This window comes from Cygnus olor, chromosome 8 (genome assembly GCF_009769625.2).
Source record: "Cygnus olor isolate bCygOlo1 chromosome 8, bCygOlo1.pri.v2, whole genome shotgun sequence".
NCBI lineage: Eukaryota > Metazoa > Chordata > Aves > Anseriformes > Anatidae > Cygnus > Cygnus olor.
The window spans coordinates 23,174,987-23,198,129 of record NC_049176.1 but is presented as its reverse complement, the minus strand read 5'-3'; the positions used below and the strand labels follow the sequence as shown (position 1 = coordinate 23,198,129).

The 23,143-nt window shown below is 39.6% G+C and overlaps 1 protein-coding gene across 9 annotated transcripts in view; it reads right to left on the bottom strand.

Moving 5' to 3' along the window:
- The window catches only part of MAST2 (microtubule associated serine/threonine kinase 2), a 192,528-nt gene that overhangs the window by 66,688 nt on the left and 102,697 nt on the right, over positions 1-23,143 (bottom strand). For 8 of the 9 annotated variants that reach the window (XM_040565047.1, XM_040565048.1, XM_040565050.1 and 5 more), the window contains one exon: positions 2,564-2,655. In XM_040565047.1, coding sequence (XP_040420981.1) covers positions 2,564-2,655 — 92 coding nt within the window. Of the gene's footprint in view, positions 1-2,563; positions 2,656-18,269; positions 18,447-23,143 lie in introns of those variants that run through there. The other variant, XM_040565055.1, reaches the window with a different exon arrangement.

Here is a 23,143-nt window from a genome sequence, read left to right as displayed (position 1 = left end):
TTCAAATACACTAAGAGTTCTTGAATCAGAAGTGATTCCACACCCGAGTTAAAAATTGTTTTGATATACTTCCACCTCAAATGTTTAGACTTCTTAAGTATTACTTTTCCTCTCAATTTTCTAGGATATGAAATTGCTTGACATCCTATCTCGATGCTGCTTCAGATATTAAAATGTGTATTTTTCCAGGATCAGTGTTCATTAGGAGCTAGGTCTGCCTGACGGACTGTCAGCTGTGATACATCACACCCCCTGACTTTTACATTACATACAGAAGAATAATTCCTGCAGCAAGTGCCATACGGAACTCCATTTTATAGTGGTTTTTTGAACAGTGGTTTTGAACTTTTTAGAAAGCCTCCCTTCTATTTCTGCATGCTTGCTGCTCCTTTGATTTGTAGGAGAGGTTCAGAATGGACATGAAAAGGAGCATGTTCAAGACACAAGAGGCCAGGAAGAGGCTGCAGCTTTCCTTAGTAATCTATCAGTGTATGTGTCTGAACAAACAGATTGATCGATTCTGTTCAAATACTAAACAAATATCACAGCCTGTTCTCAAATTCACATCTCATATATGATATTTCTTAAGAAAATATTTGTGATTCTACTCTAAATTTCATCTACTTTTGTCTTTTGAATAAATAATTATTCTCAGGTAAAACTCCTAAATATAGTACTGGCAGAGAATTCAGCTTACAAGCAATTTATCTTCCTGTTCTCCACTTCCAACTCTTGGAGGTCACAAAGGATGTCCTTCTTAATTAATAGTTTTAAATCCCATGTGACACACTAGAACAAAAAGTAAAAATATTTGATGATTTCTGCTAAAGAAAGATGACATACTACTGATTAGCTACTCTAGTTCTCTAGACAGTCACATATTTCTAATAAAAGGTAAGCTTGTGAAGCCTGAGACAGCATCAAAAATGCTAAGACCGATTTTTCATTTTTGAAGCAGACAGTGGAAAAAAGCAAATCAAAAGAAAATACAGGTGTTTCTGTTGTGAACATTCCTGCCTTTGTTTTCTGAAAATGACATCAACACCTTGTTGCAATTTTCCAATCACAGATACTTCTTTCATATTCTGAGGAGCATGTTTCTGTATAATTTTAGTTAAATGTAGAGCTGATTTAGAATCTTCTAAATCCAACATAAGTATCAATTCTAAGAACAAGTAAAAAGCACAATGTAACTAAGCAGAGAATCCCTACCATGTAAAATGCCTTCTTCGGACCACATTTTACAAAGCTATCACTATCATATTCACACACAACAGAACCAAGGGAGTTTGAAGTGACATGGAATTCCTCTAGCAAATGCAAGCTTTTGGTCCTGTAAATTCAAACAAGTTACAGCTTTGAGCAAAATTTCATAAAAACTTGAGTGGTTGAGGCTTTCTCAGGTACCCCTGAATAATGACTTTTGTCTTCTTTTTCCTTTCAACGGGCTGGATGTTCCCTCTCCAGACGCAATGCTCTGCGAACAGAAGCAGATGGCTCCTTCTTGCTGAGCTCCTACCAATTTGCTGTACTTTCACAGCATTTCCTTAGTTTCAGTCTCCCGAAAGTATTTACAGAACATACTGCCATATAGGAGGAGGAAAGTCCAATTCTAATGAAAACAACTGTTACTTGTCTTAAACACAACTGTGATGTGCTTCCAGACAGGCTCCACTGTGGATGGGTATGTGCCACAACTGTTCAAGCTGTTTTAAGCTATACACTTGAACCCATTAGGGCCATACTTGAAACACAACCATCTTTCCTGGTGTTCTGAAATACTGAAAGCTACATAGTCGTACTTCACCTACCTCCCTCAGCAATAAAAACATCAAGGGCAAGCTGTTAAATCCTCATGCATGACCCTTTCTAAAAATCTGTGGCTACCACAGGTTGAATAAACATTCTTTCTTTTTCTTTCAAAAGAACATCTCCACGCTCTTCCCCCTGATGACTAACAAGCAGTTGCCCATTTGCTTTGAAATAAGCATTTCATCACTGCTGACATGGTAAAACTGGCAGAAAATTATAATTTTTTTTTAAACATCTCATGTTGCTCTAAGTAGGAGGGAGATAAGAGACCATAGATGGCACACTCCACAGCTGATGGTCTACCAGAGTCATAGAGACACAAATAAGGATGTTTCTTCTCATGAGAACTCATGATAAACCACTGGCACATGATAAACCACTGGCACAAATAAACTGTACTAGGAGACTCAAAATAAGATATCTGCTTAAAGGTATACATTTAATTTTATTTGACGTTGTTCTTCCTCTGTTTCTTTTGCTGGACATAAGAGGACTGAAACCCCAAGAAAGAGTGCAGGTCAGATACAGTAGAGAAGGAGAAAGACAGCACAGAACAGATGAGGAACAGAGTCCCTGATTTTAAGCATACAAACATTCATTTTGAAACTGTACGAACCCTGTTATGAGTTAGAAATGGTGAAAAACTGTGTTCAGATTAAGTTTCAAAGCACATATCTTGATGTCGATACGTTCAAACTCACTGCAATGTTTTTGCTAATGATTCCCAAGCAAAGTAGTCCCCAGGAGTTACCTGCGTGTCCATGAAGAGGGGAATGTGGTCGCGGGAGAGTTGGAGATGTGCTGGATGTTACAATCAAACTCTTTCTGTTGCTTGTCCGACAGCTGAAAGAAAGAGATATAAATTATAAGGCATAACCAGACAAAGAAAAGCACCTGAAGGCAGGTCCTGGAGAACGGCTTTTAGCTAAAGAGAAATCTCTCATATTTAGGTCGATATTTCCTCACGCACTCTATTTCAGTATTGACTGCTGGGAAGTAAACACGCAGGGCCAAAAGGTACTTTGTCAGCAACAAATGTTTTAATATGCTAGAAGCAACATAAAACCTGTATCTCACGGGCCACTCATGGGCCGCTAGAGATAGCACACAAAACATTCCTGATTCACAAAATATTTGCAATTTGCACTTTACAAATCACACAAAAAGCAGAAAACAGTGAAACACTCCAGTGCTTCAGATATTCTTACCAATATCCAACACAGCAAATAAATCTGTTACAACTATTGGCTATCACTATGAGAAACCAGAGCATATTCTTTAGGGCAGAGCTAAAATTACAAAGTAAAGCATGAGCACAACTCAGCAGATGAGCAAGATTTTATTAATAAAACTTAAACCCTGAGACTGAAGAATCTTCACAAACACATGCAGCAACACCTATCGAAAACCATGCAGAGCGAGTTCCCAACAAGCCCTCTGCCGACTTCACCCCACTCACTGCCATGACTTTGCTCCATACTTCTTTGTGAGCGAGCTCAGACTTTTTTTTTGCACTGGCGTTTCAGAATTTAGCCAAAGGAAGAGAACAATGTGTACCTCCATTTGCTTCCCAGCCTGCAATTGTTAGTAGCAAACATTTTGGTCTAAAGGTGATAAAAGTTAATTGTAATGAACAAGTGAATTATTTTCAAATCATGGGAGCCATCAACAAGATCAACTGGATATTAAATTCATTTCTTGTCACCCCTTTTCCCCGTTGGAAAAGTGCATATAAAATACAGCATAAACAGCCCAAATTCCGTAGCAAAATCTCACAACTAAATATTAACAGTACTGTCATTTACTCATTGTACTTCTGACTTGCTTTCTAGATGGCAGAAACATTTCTGCTTACTCCAGCAATTGTCAAAGCGGGTGCTAAAATCGTGTTGCTCTTAACATGGGGTGGGAGCAGGCAGGAGCGGGATGGCCGAGCAAGGAGTCGGGCTGAGCAGCTCCGCGCCGGGTCCCTGCAGTCGCAGACGAGGCACCTTCGCTCGCACGGCTCCCGGTGCTGACATCTGCCTCCGTCCCTCCTGCACCGCCTGAGCTGGAGCAGCCAAGGATAAATGCACTCGGACTGCCAAGAACTGCAATTTAATGCAAAGCTATTTTGCTGCCACAGGATACTGTGTATCTGACTATTATTATTTGTAAGCCTTTTATTGTTGTTCTATAGGAAACTGGAGAACTCAAAGCAGAGAAAAAAAAAAACACAACTAAACTGCCAACCATAATAAACAGTAATAAAGTTGAAGCCCCATTAACTGCTATTCAGGCTCTCTGGTGTACTTACAGCATTCCTCAAAATTATCCAACTGATTCCATACAATCTTCATTTACATTCATGTATTATTCAACAACAGTCCGTCCAAAAACTGATTGCCATTGTGTACATCCTATGGTAAAACTAACAGCCTGATGTTAAGAGGCTTATAATCTCAGTTTATGGATTTCTTTTTTTGTCCTCAGTCAGTCTATTGCAGTAACTGTTGAAAAAACAGAACACTTGATTCCAGTATGAGTAGCAGATAATCATTATGTTGACATTACTGGACAATGTCACGATACAAAAATGCCGAGTGTTCTAATATCATAGACATGAGTATTTCAGAAATTAAAAAATCCTGAGTTTTTTAATATAAATTGCTGTGTAAAAATTTTAGATCTTGTCAATATGAAACTGTAGTACTCTGAGAAAAGAGAGCTCCATCCTCTATGGTCATGTTCTTTTGCTAAAAATTGTTCCTAAAATACACTTTACCATAGCAATGTCTGGAGCTTGCTATGGAAACCCGGTGTATTTAAATTGCAGCATAATGGGGAACACAAACTGTCCCAAACTCAGCTTTTTAACTGCTTGCCTGCATCTGCCAGATTGGACCCATTTTAGAAACCCATTTTCTCTGATATACTTGCAAAGATAAGGAACCACAAGAGAAAGGGTTAAGTACTGGAGAGCAAGCACAGCTGAGGCCCATTAAAATAGGTCAGGTTTACCCAGAAGAGGGAATGGCTTTTGAGTGAAAGCCTAGCCCCAAGTTGGGAATAAAACATTATTCTTTTTACAGCCCCCAAATTTGATACTTTCAATTTCACTGGATCTCTAACCAGGGGAGGAGGAACATCACTGAGGTCCGCTTAGCCATGTACACGATCCATGTGTGCTGGCAGTAAGGCAAAGCTTAAACACAGAGGCTAAGCCCAGAATTTCTGATTTCTCAAATCCACGTTACAGATACAGCCATACTCTCTACTGGTTGAAGAGAGCTCTCTCGATAGATATATAAAACTTTTTAAGAGGCCTTGGAATCACAGAGGAATTACAGAACAGCAGCGATGAAGTCCTGGTAGTCGCAAAAATACAAAAAAAAGAGGAGAGGAAGGGTGAGGTAACGTGCAGATCTCAGTTGGGCAACTAGCCCCAGGAAGCCACTATGACAGCGTTTGAGCACCTCCTCAGGAAAAACAGCTAAATTATTGAAGTAGTAAAGCTAGCTTCAAGTAGAAATTTGTGCCAAAGAAACCCAAACAAGTCGTATTAAGTGTTGGCACAAAGTTCACACAAAGACAAAATACTTTCCTGGAAGATGCACTTCAGCCAGATGCACGGTACTGGGCTCAATGCTGAGCCACAAGGCCAATAGTAGAGAGGAGATCGTATTATTCACTTCTTATACTGCATTATTGCTCATTACTGGTCATGAATACTGCAAACAGTTCGCTAAAAATAATTCCATCTACATAAAAACAGGAGTAGAAGGAGAAAATAGAAAAGGTTACCTATACCTCTGAGTACTTTAATAAGAAAAAAACATCTTAACCAGTCCAGAGAGATTGCAAGCATTATTGTTTGCTTATAAGCCAAAGTTTTGCTATTTTCATTAAATGCAAGGCGAGCCTGACCCTGACCCTCCTTTCCTCTCCCAATTTGGTAAGGGTCTCATTAACGTGTTGTTGTGTTTTTTTTTCTCAGATCCCACTTCATAATTTTAGAAGAGCAAACCCCCTACAGGTCCTCCCAGTTTAGGCAAAACCTGATCTCGACCTGGGGGGGTTTTGGTTCTGCCCCAGCGCTGCAGGGCAGATCCCCAGGCGTGGGGCTGCAAACACCTCTGTGCTCTCCTGTGCCACCCAGCTCGCTCCCGGCAGCCTGCCAAACCCCGGGCTGCAAACCCGGAATCCAGAAATCTAGGAAGGAGTTACAGCAACTTGATTTAATTCTGACCAAGAACAGCAAAACGGATAGTTTATGTTGAAATATTTGAAACAATGCCTCTGCCATCACTACAGAAATAGCGCTTTTACTATCGCTAGAGTTAACTTCTCTCCTGGCAGTAAAAATAACGTTTGTTACGTGTACCGAAGTGTTCCAAGTGCATTCTTGAAACTGAACACTGCAGGACATCGGACGTGGAGCTGGTAACTGGACACTGTTTTTGGACCCACTGAAATGTCCTCTGGAGCCAGCACCCTCGTCCAGACGTATTTACAAGAACATTTGGGAGAGTACCTGCGAGCTGCACGCAGCTTCAGCACTCCTCATCTCCCTCCTGACAAACCTTCGGCTAGAGACCGACAGACGATCCAGCGCTGAGCCTCTAAACAAGTAGTTCACCTTCTTTTGTATTCCTGTTCACTCTGAAAGTGTTTTGGTTCGAGCATAAATCAGTGTTTCATTCTTCATTTTAACAGTTTGCTCACAGAGGTGTCAGTTTGGACATCTCTGACTCTTGCTGCTGCACGTCTATCAGGCGTTCATGTAATGAAAGCAAGGGCCACAGGAAAAAAAAAATAAAAATAACCAACCCCCAAACTCTAGTAAAATCACAGTATTGCTGGTTATTAGAAATGAATAATAAGGAAGTTTCTCAAAATGTATCTAAATTTATTGGCCTAGAGAAAATTCTCATAGCCGAAGACTCTGCATATGCAAGTAAACAAGACGCACAGAAAAATCCTAGCTTAAACCACATTTTTTTTTACTAATCATTAACGTATATGATTTCTATTTGTGACTTCTAATAGAATTTTAGTTTTGTACTCCAGGTTGTCAGTGCCAGACTAACCCTTGCATTAACTAAAAACTCTTTCCAAAGCAAAATTTCAGAGGTCCTACATCAGATGTGCTCCAGATGTGATGTTTAATTCAGTGATCCCAAAGCCATGCCTACAAAACAGGACCCACAGCTTAGTGACCACACCTACAAAAGGTATCAGTGATAACTTATCCTCCCAAAATGTCCTATCACCTAACCAAGTTTAACAAGATTTTCCTCTGATGTTACAGGAGTTTAGTTTCGGTTGATTTGATTTACAAAGACTTCTTTATGAGAAACAGACATTTTGGAAATGAAAATAAGTATTTAAAATTTTTATTCACAATGGCAGAAAATTTAAAAAATCCAAAATCTGCATGTCAATGAATGCACCAGCTGCACAGCAATGTTAACTAGATGTGGAAGTTATCGTCTTAATTATAGTAATTCAAAGATGGAAGCAATTTTGTAAGCTTTAGCACTACCAACAACAGGAATAATTAGTTCTCTAAAATAGATAAGAATAAGTAAGCATCTGGTTCAACTGATTTTTTTTTTTCCACATTCAGAATAGTTTAAAAGTTATTCATCCTAGAATAACTGGAAAAAAATGTATTATTATTCATGGTGTAGGTTTGGTAGTTCGCACATTCCTACAATAACCACTTCTTGTCTCTTAAGGAAACACAATCATGCCAGTTTAACACATGAGGGATGGAAGCACAGGGCCAACAACACACTTCTAAAATATCACAGATTCTCCATTATAAGAGGCACAGAACTTTTGTCTTCCCAGCATCACCTTCAACCAGCGAGGCAGCGCACGCTGCCTGCCACCGATGTGAATCCCTTCCTGGGTTCCCCTCTCAGCTGCTCCACCACCCTCATCTGTAATCTTCACAAATACAAACATTTATAGTAATCCAAAGTGCTACTACATTTTTTTTAGTGTTCCTTGAAAAAAAGCCTTAGGTGTAACTCCTTTATAGAGTCAAACTTGTGTGACCCATGCATGTTCCCATGTCTCACTCTGGTACAAGTGAATTAAAGTCACTGCACATGTGATGGGGGAAGACATGAATTCTGCAGGACAAAGAGCATGGGGATGAAAGATGCAGTCCGTTGCAAAGCACCAGCTATATTTCTGTACAGGTATCTAGAAGGAGCACGGGGAGTAAACATGAAGAACATCTCTTTCCATAACACCACGGGTTTCAGCACACTAACAAACACAGCAGCTGAAGTGGATGAAGTGCTGAGCAATGCACATCATAACTTGGATGTAGACTGCTTCTGTTGTGTTAAGGAAAATTAACACCTAAATTTTAGGTGTTATTTTAACTTATTGTGTGAAAGTAGTTCCATTTCATCTCAGACGAGCTATTTGTTAGATAAACCCTTTTACTTCTTTATTTACAGCTCAAATTTAAGCAGCAGCATCACCTCAAGTTAAGAAATTGTGAAAGAAAAGGCTGAAATTGCCAGTTAACATCTAATTCATGTTTAACTTGCCTAATGTTTGTGGCTGTTGCACACCTGCTTACACCCTGCTGTATAGTCCAGACCTTTTGTATTATTAACAACGCAGGACCATGGGAACGACTGCAAAGCCAAACAAAATGAAATGTCACAACGAATTACAATGACTGGCACAGCCATTCCCAACTAAATCAAACCACTTTATTCTGAAGCGTTCCTCCCTCCCAAATATGCTCCAAAGCTATTTTCATCCTTTTATGAAGAGGAAAAAAAAAAAAGGAAAACGTCTCTGATTACAGAAGACACTTCCCAGAAGAAAAACAGGCAGTATTTAATGGGAGAAAACATACACGGACCTTCTCAAGCATTACTGTTTCCGACTTCAGTTGTGTTATGCATTATACTTCCATGAAGTTACATCACCAAGTGTGAAAGGATGATTTAACGAAAACTAAACATAACTGCATACTTTCATTTTCCATTTCCTCTGACTCCATTATTAAATGCTTCACATAGCATAACTGCTTTTTAAATAGGTGCCTCCATGGCAGTTGTCACAGAAGATAGATTATCACATTTTTTGCTTGCAAAAATTCAAGCAAACAAATTCAAGAATGAAATGACAAAGTGAATTTATATCGTTTGAAACATTTTTTACCCTGTAACTTCTAATGATATATAGGTGTGTAATAAAACAAACCCATTCTAAACATGCTCCCTAAAGATGCATCCTGAAAACTAAGCATATGAGCCAAAAATGAAAAGAAACATTTTCCGAGATTCCAAAGCGTAGGGTTTAATGGAAATCTCGTGTACCAGAATAGGAAGAGGCACTCAGTTGCTATGTAGCACTCAACATGAACAGTTCCCTTTGTTTCAGAGCGTTTTCTTAATTTAAGTATCGAAAAATGTTCCAAATTATCTCTTTATCAGCTAATTGCAGTTTCAAACCGCAGGGTGACAATAAATTACATATCTAATTTTAAAACCATTCTAACAGTACATTATTGTGGAAATAATCTCCGTATCAGACTGTCTCAGTGGAGTTGCCTTTTCTGCAGAGAGATTCACACAGTTGTATGGTTGTGTTCTGCACACACGAAAACAGGGGGGAAAAATACAAGTAACCCACGTGGGTGCTAAGGTAGGCTGATAATAGTCTAACAGAGGTATTAGGACAATAACGAGGCAGAACTTCCAGCACCCCCTCAGGACTAAGCTACCTCAGAAAGGCACATGCCTTCGCCCATCTCGACCCACTAGGGGCCAAACAGAGCTGGTCCTGACCAGACCAGGATAAACGTGAGATGTGTGTGGGAGCAGGTATTTAAGCCAAAGCATTGAGAAAGACCAGATTCTGCTCCATTTGTTCTCACCAGCTTTGCTAAAGAAATGCCACCTAAGACCCCTGTCATCAATACACTCGCATCCAACAGCGGAGAGGGAAACACAGCCAGGTAAGAATTTGCTCCAAGTGTGATAGAAGGTGACAGGCAAGAGCCGGAGTTCTGTGGGCACAGAAAATGCTCGGTGTAGCAAGTAGAACTGGTAAAAACTCACGTACAGAAGTACTCTGCACTGTTGCAAATCAAGTATTCAGTTATTTGGGCTTCTCTTGTTTACAGGGCAGGTCTGTGGACAAACCTTTGTTTCAGATAAACACAACAAACTTGGAAAAATACATTAAATAACTACAGGGCAGCATGTATAAGACCAAAGAAGCAACCTTCTGTAAATAAAGACAATAAGCCTCCAGAAGCCTTTTCATGCTAAGGAAGCCCTGAGGTCACGACAGGAGACCCCAGACCCACAGCAACGTGAAATTTCTGCAGCAACCCAGCCTGACTACAAGCACCACATCATTCTGCTGTGTAAAGCTGAGTTGCTGCCTGAGCCAATTGTTCATTACCCAGTTGCTATTAATTTTTCATACAAGTAAGGTTGCTCCGGTTTAATAAATATACAAGCACATGCTACAAATAGACACATGCAAACCGTTTAGAAATTTTAGGAGCTTGCAGCTGAAACGATCTTTCACAAAACCAAGCAGAATAAAATACAAACATTAACAGCCAAGAGCTAAGAATTAAAGCACGCTGCACCGCATGCCAAAGGCAATGCAGTTTGGTCATCGTCTGAGAAGCGTCCTTGTTTTAAAAGCTATTCTACCTAAGAAGGATGAAAATTAAAATCAATTCTAGTTACAGTAAGGTCGTTAAGAGCAGCATGTATGACTAGATGAATGTATCAAAAATAAAGGGATGGTAACAGTGATGACAAGAAGGAATCAAAAGAAAATAGGAAAAACTAAATCCTAGTAAAATCATAGACACAATTTACATAATTGTTAAAAACACTGATATCTAACAAAAATACCTGTTCTAAAATTGGACTGGAATATAAATTCAGAAACCACTAAAAGCTTTTTGAATGCTCAGTGTACTTATTCATAATTAAAGGAACTAGCAACAGATAAGTTTTTATTTTTATTTTTTTTAAAGTGATGCGCAACAAACTTTACTACAAACTCACAAGTACAGGCACGTATGGCCCAAAGTTTCTCCGAGACAAAGAAGGAGAACATGGGACCGTTAAAATTAAATAAAATTAGCCTATCACTGTATAAGTAATAGATTGCAATAAAATATGCTTCTGGGAACCACATATCACCATCTCCCAGCTTTCTTGCCTTCTCAGTTTTGTTCCACCATGAAGTCTGAAACCAACATGGCCACCATGAAAAGAAATGAGACCTGAAAAAATTGCAGGAAGTACAAAAATGAAGACATGGAGGAAGACAAATGCAAATACCTACAAAAGTCAGGTCTTCAAGTTCCATAGCAATCATGCTTAATTTAAATTAAGATTGCTAATTGAAGCTGATAATAATTTATGATGCAATTAAGACTAGAACAAAACTGAAAGACAGGAAAACATGCAATATCCTGGAAATAAGTCATCTCAAATGCCATGTCAGGATTCAAGCTAGATTCCTTAGAGATCAAATATTCAGGGAAAGACCATTCTTGTATGTGCTTGCAGAACATCTCCATCTTCAGAGGCTCACTTCTCTTTGGGTCCTGAGGGCTCTCCAGTAGTACATGCTCCCAGACATTATCTTATGATAGCAAAAGTAACTTTTTCAGCATGAAATAAACCATGTGAAGCACCATTTATATCTTCTATTAACTCTGAAGTAGTTTAAAAGATATGCTTAGTAGAGCAGGCAGACAAGGGAAGAATAACGTCAGCACCGTATCTCTATATAAGCGGAACATTTGCTTAGATTTTCAACACATTCTTAAGCTTTGTCTTCATATAAAATATCACAGTGGAAAACCCTTCAACTTGAGGCGTCTTGTGGAAAAGATCACAATGTATTAAGCCTACAGCCCAAGAACACGTCCAATTTACTGGACAGTATTGCCAGGAGGCTGGTATCAGCTGGCTTGGATTTCACATCTGCTCTAAGGTTTCCCCTCACAGGACCAGTAAGCATTGTCCTCCTAAATGCTGCTTCTCTGGATCCTTCTGCCTTCATTCCATGAAATATCAAGAGCCTGGAAGCCAGCCCAGGCAGAGGGGTGAAGCTGGAACCATGATTGCTTTTTTAACATCTTCCCCTAACAATGGAAGGGAAAAAATAAAAAACAAAAGAGAAGGGATTAAAATGAAAGGAAGTAGAAACAGAAGATGGAAGAGAAAATGACTGAAGTATTCAGACAAAAAGGGCAAAAGGTATCACCTGTCTGCAGGCCTCTCACCCTACTGAACAGCTGGGAGAGTCAACGGTATAGTTCATGCAACATGAGACAAGCTGCAGAATTTAATACAGAAACAATACATGTATCTGGATATGGCTGGCATGTTGGGTAAGTCCCTAAAACCAAAATCAACTTCTAATACTCTTGGAATAAACGGGGAGTTTTCATTACTGAAGTGCTTATTATTTTAACTGCAAATCTACTCTAAAGAGCATTTAGATAGGTATTACTCTGCAGTCCTGAAAATAATAGCAAAAAGATTAAAAATAGGTCAGGCCATGGACTGGGAAAAACAATGCAGGGAATACCTGATAATTAGGTACAAGCACGGAATCAAAACACTTCAAAGGTGTTTTCCTTATGCTTTGAAAAAAAAAGTATACTTTCTTACTCGGATAAATGAGATGGCTGCCAGAACTATGTGTTCAGCACCGGACCAAAAGCTAAGTCATTTGCCTCCAGGAAGGTATAAGGTCATAGAAGATGACAAATCATATACTGTTCCTCTCAGTTCTTTAAATAAGGTCTTTTTTATACCAACATCTTGCCCTAAGGTGTTTACCATTCCTTGTTAACATCGGCATTCAGCTGCCACTGAAATACCAGGAATCCCAAGTGCACCGGCGAGCACGTCTCGTGGTTTGCTCCTTACCCCAGCCCGACGTCTCTTCAGAAAGCAGGCGCATGGACCTGCAAGGAGGAACGTCACCGCACAGCTAAAGCTGCCTCATAACTGGATATATCTATAAGGTGTGCTGTTTACACCCCAACACATTAAAAGTTCATGTAATGCCTCGCATGCGCTGCCACCTCGGCCTCTCCAGCCCCTTCCCTAGCACAGCCTGTTAACCCTTGACAGAAGCAAGGCCTGAAGAGCCAACCATGGAGCTGCCCAAAAACCCAGCGTGGCCCAGCCTCAAACCATCACTCTCCAGCTGTTAATCATAAGCTATCCCTAAGCTTTAAGCTGACGGAAACTCTGGATTTAAAATTCACTTGTCAGAGACAAACAACAGTTGAAATAAGCAGATGCACAGACTTTGTAAGGATTCCAAAACCCCAATGTGTCTCCTTCAATTAAACACAAGAACTGCACATTTCCAGGCCAAGCGCACGCCGACGTGTGCTTCTGCTGCCTGGCCCTGCGTAGCGCTGCTCTCCCGGTGCCCGCTGCCCACCTCAGAGCCTCCCTTCTCTTCCAGTCCCTTCTGAAACCAGACTCTTCCCAACAGCCATTTTTCTGCTCTCTTAAAACGTCAGCTTAAAATTATGTTACTTTCAGCTGTCTCCTTCACGAGAAGGATCCAAGCGCTTCACAAAACCGTCCACAATTTGTGCGTTGCACGGTTTCCGCTCCACAAAAGTTGTGACTTGAAAAACTGGTTTGTTCTGGGCAATAGCCAAGAGGTTGCACAAGAGGTTTCCATCTGAACAAAGGGCTTCCAGGGCTTAAAAGTTCAGCGTTAACCCTGTAGGAAACGTTGGGTTTTAGTCTAACAGAGAAACAAGCAACTCTATCAGACAGAATCCCAAATAAACTACAAATTAGGAAGAGTACGGGTGCATTGCCTTAATTATTACACTTATTTTTGGACAGCAGAAGAACCTTTGTTCTGTTCATGAGATCCCAGTCTCTTCCAGTGCACTGAAGCAGCCCAAACACCCCATAGGCACTCCCCCAGGCCCCATGGGCACTCTTACCTTCCCCACCAGCAGCACAAAGCGCCCAGCTCTCACCCAGTGACCGCAACGCCTGTTACATCTTCGCCCAATGCAAAATTCGATTCTCGAAGAGCTTTTCAGGAGATAAGGTTGATTTTTTTTCTCCCCCAAACGCTGTCGGTGCTTTTGTCCCAAGGCCATTCGGAAATACTAGCAGAAGTAATTGAAATGAAATTTCCTCTCCTATTAGGAGCATCAGTTGGAGGCCATTTAATACAGTGGGCTAAGTACAAATTGGACCTAAATATTATCAAAAGCATCACATTTCCAGGTCTTTCACATCCTTCCCAACACAAGGGAAACATTTCTTATTTTACACATTTGAGCAAGGAAATTTGTGGCGTGACAGCTGTCACTTTACAGCTAATTATAGCACAGACTCACATTTTTAAGCTTAGCTTTATGTTACCGCAAAAAGTAAGTATCCTGCTAGTGTCAAACTAATTGTTTTTCTTCAGAGTGACAATGTATATACGAGGAGGTGGCATCCCTCTGACACACAGAGCTTTTAATGTCAATCTAGATGAATCAGCATTAAAAAGACACCAAATACAGTTAAAAGGACCCAGCCTCACAATCCAGCACAGCCCGTTAACAGCAGCCCCGCAGCTACCATGAGCACACCAGTGCATCAAAGCTCGCTCCTGGCCACCGGAGTATTTTCCCATCACTGGTTTACACCCCAGGGAGAGGTGGTTCCTCTTAGGGCTGTGAATGTTTAAATAGTTAGGAGCATTTTGTTAGTTACCAAGGAAACGTTTACAATGAAATATGATGATTTTTAGAGAATCACTGATTTTAGAGGGGTCTTGCTACTTAAGGATTGCTTCACACTCTGATGATGCTTAATTCCAGTGGGTTTAACCGATTATGAAATCCCTGAGAGCCCTTCATCACAAAGAAGAAATAAATTTAGAGCATCAGTGGCTATCCTGTGAAACATGACATGAAAACAGCACAACTTTCCTAACAGAAATCCACCTTTGCGATCCCCCAGGCAGCTTTCAAGACACTTCAATACACCTGCCCAAATACTTCCCTGCCCAAACTTAGTCAAAAAAAAAAAAAGTCACTAAACAAAAGTCAAGATCCTAATATCCATAGCCACAGCCTATCCATCCAAAGAGGATTAAACATTGCTGAAAAAAGAAAAAAAAATTAGAAATCATCATTCTAAGTCAATCTTTCAAAAACCACTGCACAGCCACTTGCACAATGATGCTGCACTGCTGTTGCTACACAGCAAATTTTAAGAGCACATCCAAGAAAAGTTATTCCCAAAGCACAAAGAAATAAAAGGATTTAAAAACAAAGACATTTAATTTAAATATGTCAAAATAACGCTTTATCTTTCCATAATCCAACTTCAATAGGCAATGCTTCGGTACAGCCGATATGACAATACCTCCCCACGTGCCCTTTGAACCAAGGAATTCTCGTATTTATCCTGTAGCTTAAAATCATAAATATTTATACAGAATGGGTTTGACGGGTAAATCCGATTTATGTTTATGTCACCCCTCCCATGACAAACTCTTATGTATTTAGTTTGCTCTTGACTTTTTCTGTCCTTCCGGGAATAGGCTCAAGAAGAAACAAGGCAGCTACTTTGACCACAGGAGCAGATGGCTCGCTTTCGCAGTGCCATTAGCTGCACCGAGAATCCCACCAGCTGCACGAGAGAGCTCGTTTCAACATAATGTACCGCGGAGAAAGAGAAGCCCTTCTCAACATTTGCCTCCTAATGTAGGGAAAGCCATCTGGGAGTGAAGCCCTTTAGGATGTTTAGTACATATCAGAAGGCATCATTACAGAGCACAATGGCCAGAATACCGCCAGTGGCCCCTTCTGCGATGCCCCGAACGAAGAGCACACAAGGTGTCATAAATGCAGTAGGACTGTCCAAAAGTTTTACAGACCGATCACAGGAAAACTGTGTCAAATATTTCATACAGCAAAATATTCTCTGGCTATAATTTCAACTCTATAGAAGAAATTTAAATTGCAAGAATAATTTTTAAAAGTAAGAAGTTTACTAAAAAGTACTTGGGTACGATGGGAGGACGATGAAAATGTAGAAATATTTATTCACTCAATAATATACTTCCTTCAAAGTGTATAGATGCCATTATTCAGAGGACACACAGGAACACACAGGAACGTGATGGCCCTGACACCACACAGACCTGGATGTACAGTGGCTTCTCCCATAGCCCAGATGCTCCTGGGAGCAAAGTCACCACATGCGTACGGATGTTTTCAGGACCGATGCCCTAACAAGAATCACAATCCTACAGTGTGCTGTCGTATGAACTAGCCGATTTATTACAATCCACACAGCACCGATCCAACCTGCCTCCCCATCTCCCACAAGACGGTAGTCAAAGAGCTGGGCAGGCTGCCAGCAGAGCATGGCAGAAGGTGATATTCCCAGCAAACTGTCACACATGCTCAAATATTTTATTTCTGAGGCTGACTGAAGCCTGTGGTTTCTGTGCTGTACAAAATAGGATTTCTACCACATGACTGGGTGCAGCACCCCTCTGCTGTGAATTCTCATACAGCTGTTTGATCATTTTGAAAAATCTAATATTCATTTGTGTGATTAAATCAATAAAAAGTAATCTCTTTTCCATCTAGACGCGCAGCAGATTTACAGACCAATTTCTTTCTTTTTGTACTTCAAATACTAACAAATAAATGGAATTGTAAATTTTGAGGGGGAGTTTTCTGACAAAATATTGCACCCGAAACCTTGGTAGTATCTCTGAAATTGTGTCAGTACTTCATGTCTAATTTTAAATTCATAATGGCACACCAACAAGTTATTAAAAAATAAAAATATCTTATCCTTGTTATGCAGAAACACTGTAGACATCTATTCAGTATAGAAGTCCTCTATTGTTGAATTTTCACAAAAAAACGTGCCTTTTTGCATGCAGAACACCATCCAGACCAGAGCAAGCTTTCCAAAAGCAAAGTTTGGCAAGCAGGAGGAAGAAGCAGGTTGCTCCAGAAGCAGCTGGTGTAACAAAAGTTAAGTTCTTACAGAACAGTGTCCTCCTGCACCAATGCCTCCTCTCCCTCACCTGCACCAACCCAGCAAGGCAGGGCTCACTGCACCTTGCTGCTGACATGCTCACCAGTTGCCCAAACAACACGAAAGCCAAGTCCTACCTACCTTGTCTTTAGGGAAACAGAGGCACAGGACGTTAATTTACATCCCTTTCCTCTCCATAGCTCAAGAAACTCCCATGGAAATAATGAGCGCTACCTCTGACACCTCTGTTCCTCCTGGAGGCTACTGGTGCCATTGCTCAGTGAGTTTGAAAGTTACTGCTGGGAGCAAACAGACCAACAAACAACTTGAGATCTAAATTTTTTAAGCTAAATCGTTCTTTGTCCCCCCCCAAAAAAAAATAAATCTAAAAATCACTGTTAGCACAGAAAACAACTTTAACAAAATTTAAACCACAAAAAGGGAATCATAGCAGGGTTAATCCTCCCTGCCCCTGCCCCCCATTCGGTATATTTCTATGTAGGAGCTGCAATCTCCTAAAAAAGAAAAATTTCATTTCTGACAGCTCATAAACAAAATTCACCCTAAAATCTAGTCAAAGTTTATATTCCGAGTCTTACATAGATTTTCAGCTCTATCAGCCAATCGATGAGAAATTCTGATTCTAGCTCCAACCACTTACTCATAAACCCAAATATACTGAATTAGTCAGTCAGGATTACCCACCTACCTTACTCACCCAGTCTATTCCTCCAGTAAGTTTTCAGGTTACCTGAGTTAAGCTCCACAGAACACCTGATGAGCAGTAACTATGTTGATATTTCCCGATCTTGAAGGGATATCACTGTACTGCATCAGATCCGATACCGTTTATTAGGTCACAGAATTCAATGTGATTTTATCAAAATCCGAGGAGTGGTGTAAGAACAGCCATCCTACTAACGACTACAGTAGCATATTTACATCTCCAAGAAAAAAAAATGCTAGAACTATTAAAAACGATTTTATACGTAAGGTTATGCATATCCCTAAGAAAATCACGTACTACACGTCAAAATATTTGCAAGCCCTGCCCAGTGCTGCCTATATCATCATAATACTGTTTTGCTACTTTGAATACTGAAGCAGCTTGTTCTTAGTAAGGCATCAATCCATCATTTTGTAGAAACAAACCCTTATCACATTCACATACTATGAGAAGGGAGGAACAATGCATTTAAATAAATATCTGTGAAAAGAACGAAGCATGGATCTGCACAGTATAATTTTTACAAGGAACACAACTACAAATCATTAAAGAATTAAGAAATCATACCTAACACACTACAAATATGATTTAATCTGTTAATAAAGGAAGAAAGCAAGCTCAAAGAGTATTAAAACAAGTCACTTGGAAAAACATCATAAGAATTACTCGCAAAATCCTTAGATTACCTTTTGGATCGTCTCAACATGCTGGTAGCAGGCAGAGAGAAATTGGACAGCACAGTCCAAAAGGAGTCAGACATGATCTTTAAAAGCTTTCATTGCTGGGAAAATACAGCACAATCAAGCCACTAGCAATAAATAAGGAACTAAATAATACCAGTGACAGAGCCAATGCAAATTCCCTGTAGACCTTGCAAGCTGTTCCATTAATGCGAGACAGGCAGGCAAGCGTACATATTGCTGCTGTTTCCACTGCCTCCGTTTTCTCCTGCCTCCATCCCTGCCTGCCTCTCTCTACCTTAGGAGGCAGTGCAAAATGAGAAATTTATTCCCTTCCCACCATATACACTTTAAAACGGGAGCTTCTGTATACATAACAAACATGATTTCTGTACACTTCTCCACGTTCATCCGACTACAATCAGAAGATTTTCAAGCAAAACCATAAGCAGGGCTCTATTCATAATCCTGAATAACACACTGCTTTTAGGCTGTGTCTGCAGAGAACACCACTAACTGCCTAGTTTGTGGTTTTATTTTGAAATGGAGGCCCTTCTGCTTTGTAACCACACGAGGGGCATTTCCTTTATTTTTTACATTAATCTTCAGTCTTTAAATGAATCCTACCTTTGTCTTTAAATGTCCCAAGTGGATTTTAAATAATTTTTTTTAACAAAGAAGCAAGCTTACAATGCCACCTAAGATCAGCTTAAAACCAGATCGTGCCTCATAGACGTCATTCACAGTAAACACAAACTCCTACACTGCACCTGGTGCCCACAAAACAACTCGAGCGGCTGAATTGTGACAACAAAACACAAGCGGGGAATCACGCGTGATGAACATCAGAGGTTTCCCACACACACCCTTGCACATCAGCCACAGGTTCACACTTTTCCCTTTGTGCCTGTAGAAGCTCCTTGCCATGTTTTTGCTTTTTCCAAGGGCTAAACAAACCCTTGCTGTAGCTGCCTTTTTTTTTTTTTTTAATTTCAATATGCAATCTATTTTCTTTCTATTGTGGCTTTTTTAAGCACTTCTGCCAGTAGGAAAGCTAATGACGTTCTCATATTTCAGCCTTCTTGAGTGGCTTTTTATCACAGACATGAGAAAGATGACAATCAACAGCTGGCACTGCCTTCCATGCACAATACATAAAAATACTTTAAAATACACAGAAATGCCTGGGAGAAAGAAATCCCAGTAGGTACCCTTTTATTTTCCACAGAATCATGAAAGAATTAGATGACTTCCCATAAAAATGTACCATGTTTAAGATATACATTTATCAAAAATCACAGTATCTGATTCAGGAAAGCACCCCCTTCCATTTGAGCTTCAAACACAGAAATGTGATTTTGCATGCTGCGGGAACCAGATCTCTGTTCCATACAGCCAACCCTTGCAGTGCTTTTAAGCATTTGTATCAAATGATCTACATCACATTCTGGTTTGATTTCACAAAGTTAATTTAGAGTGCAACCAGACAAAACTCTGCCACTATCTGCTAACTGATCAGAAACATTAATTTATGTATCTACATAATAGCATATACCAGTCAAGTCTAGAAGCCAAAGAAGAGCACTGTAGCATTATATTCAGGGTATTTTGTGACCTTCCAATTCCAATAAACCCTGCTTTTGAAAAGGTATAAAAACATTCAGATTTACTCCTTCAACTGAAACATGAATTGAAATTCCCAAGCAATAACAGGGACAAAAGTGCATAGTTAACTATCAAAATAAACCTTACAACAAAAATAAATTCCAGACTGCTTACAGTTAGCAAATAAGCCAAAACCTGGTAAAACCCCCAATTTTATATTGTGTGGTGCTTGTTTGTGTTTTTTTTTTTTTTTTCTGAAAGTGACCGAAAAATGAGCAGCTGAAGATACAGCCCTCAATATGATCACACTCAACACCATCACTTTTACATCCCTTACAGAAAGGATGCAAAAAGGAGAAGCCATTTTAGGAGCCTATTCTCCAAGGACACCAACGACTGACTGCTCGAGGGTAGCGTTAACCAGATGAAACACTGCCCATCCTCAGCTGCTCTTGGGGAACACAGAGCACCCCAGCTGCACAAGGGGACTGGACGCTCGCCATCATCTGAAACCCAAAGGCCCATCCTGTTGTTGTTTAGCACGGTTCTGCAGAGCACTTACCCAAAAATTGTGAAAATGTTTTGGGAATTATGTAACGCTGGTTCACAAACTACAGAAATTTCTTTAACACTTCATACGCCCGCTTTTCAAAATGCATGTTCCACGTGCCAACAGCGAAAACTAGCCTTGGAAAACATCATCTGCAAAGTGTGTATTTTGGGACAGTCCCCAGACATTAAATACAGATAAGTTCAAAGTATTCTGAAAAATACAGGAATGCCATACTCGAGATGCAGTGTTTTTACAAGAATAGCAAAAGAACACAATGAAGCCATCAAACATCTTTTAAAAATATGTCATGTCCTAAAATACAATGTCAACATTTGAAGGATTTGCTATAGTAATACAAAATAAAAAGCGTAAGGATGTTCAGTTCTACAATGACAAATGAAATCCCTCTAAGTAACTATATTACTGTCTCCACATGATAAGCAAAACACTGTGCAGAATTCAGTCTAGAAATTTCTCACTTGTTCAAGACTATAGCCTTCTGCATGTCAGAAAGCATGTCAACAAAAATGCCACATACACAAATGTGTTACAAGAGCAGCTTTCTATTATATTTAGCTTACAAATCAGTTAATATGTTTTTGTGAATTCCCAATCCTGTTGGGATTCCAACAGAAAAGAAACCACCTTCCTTAAAACTCATCCACTTGCCTTTCAGGGTATTCAGTCTCCATCAATCTCCGTCACTCACTTCACGTCCAGCTTGTCCTCAGAAAAGACCACCTGCAGAAACGTTCTGCAGCTCCTGCGATGATGGAGTATTTCTCTGCTGACCAAATCTGTAGTTTCCAGGGCCCTCCCAATGACACTGCATCCACTGGGCAGTTATAAATAGCCATGTCAAAGACTTCCTCAATTTCCCATATTTACCATTACCTAAGTGGGACATTAATTAAGCCTGACATTAACTGAGAATACAGTTAGGCAAACAGTCCACGTGAAATCCATGACTTTCTGGACTTTTTTTCCTAGCAGCTACACTTCTCGTTTGTAAACAATCAATGAATTCGCTGAGAATAAGACCATCTTCTTTTAAATAAAACCTGCCGTTTTACAAGCAAGCTGAACTCCTTATAAAGTTTAAAGTGGTACCATGGAGATCACTGATGTCATTTTGAAAAAGAACATCACAAAGGTCAAAACTCTTGTGACAGACTAGATTTTGACTATTGTTCAAGAAAAGTTCCCACAATATTTTTTATTATTATTTTTCACTATATTTTTGAGATATTTCAGCCAGGATGAAACATGTAGTAGTCCAATAGTTTTCAACTGAAGTCTTGAATTGTACCATGGTAAAGGAAAACTATATCACAGGAACCAGTTGCAATACTACTTGGGAAAAAAACTACCTAATTATTCAATCACTTGAATAGTTACATGGTATTAAGTGTCACATAAATAAGTGGTACTTTCAGACTTAACATTTTTGAGTAGCTATATAACTCAAATACACAAATTAGCCACTAGAAATACCTGAAAATTAGAGCTGTTTTACTAGCAAAGCTGAATTGTTCAGAGGAGTCATAAATCAGAAAATACATTCTATTCTCTATAAAGAGAATATCAGTTTTATTTTAAACTTTAAATGGCATATTTGACAAGAAAATTACTGCCATATAAATAAATATAACTTAACACAAATAAAACTGATAATGAACTGAAGAAGTAACTGCTGTATATCACCAACAATGTAGTCAAAACTTTGTAACGTGAAAACTCCAGTGGAAAACTTTGAACTTTCAACATGAAGAAAGGAAAAAAGTTCTTCCTATAAAAAAAAAGCAGGGCACGGTTCCTTTAAAAAGAAAAATAGAAAAAATTACATAGAAGATGTGTGAGCTATTTGGGGCATCATTATTATTTGAACAGTGACCTACGCAAATGCAGAACAGACTGAGCTGACTGCCATCTCAAGCCATGTAAGTAGCAGTCAGAGAGAGGACATGAAGTTGAATATATCTTTAAGGTTCACTTTTCTATCATTCTTCACTTCCTTTCACAATCTTACCTTTCTCATTTCTTTTAATTTATTTATTTCCAGAGATCGGCCAAGCTCCATGCACCCCAGCTCCAAGTCAATACAGAACCAGAGCCCTGCACTCTTCTAACTGCCGTGGCTCGGCCAGATTTCAAGTCCTGGCTCTGTATAAAAGGACTCCAAAGGACACATTTGCTTAAGATTAAACTAAAAAATGATAGACAGGTTTTCTGGGGTGAAGAATAACCAAACTTCCCTCTGGTGAGCATTTTCCATGCAGATAACAGTCCAGTGACTGCATTAGTTTAGATAACGATTCAAAGGATCAGCAACATTTACTGAAGTGAAGCAGAATTAGCTATAAGGCATTGTACACTCATACACTAGAAGAAAAGCTGCCAACTTCTCATGTAACTTTAATCTGGCACAGTTACTGAACTAACTGCGGTTGTCATCATAGCAAATAGCCTGAAATGCTATCTAATTCACTACAGTATCACAGCCCAGGTTAAGCATAAGCAGCTGCCCTGATACCTTAGTCCTAAAACAATTCTTAGGAAATTGTACTCACTTAGATATAGAGGATGCTACCTACAGCTCTGTTGTCATAATTTGTATTTTCTATATGAAAACTCTACTGAAGAGTGATAATAAGCCAACATTGCTAAACACCAAGTTAGTTGTGCTGCAAATCCTACAAATATTCAATGAAAATCTCTCTTT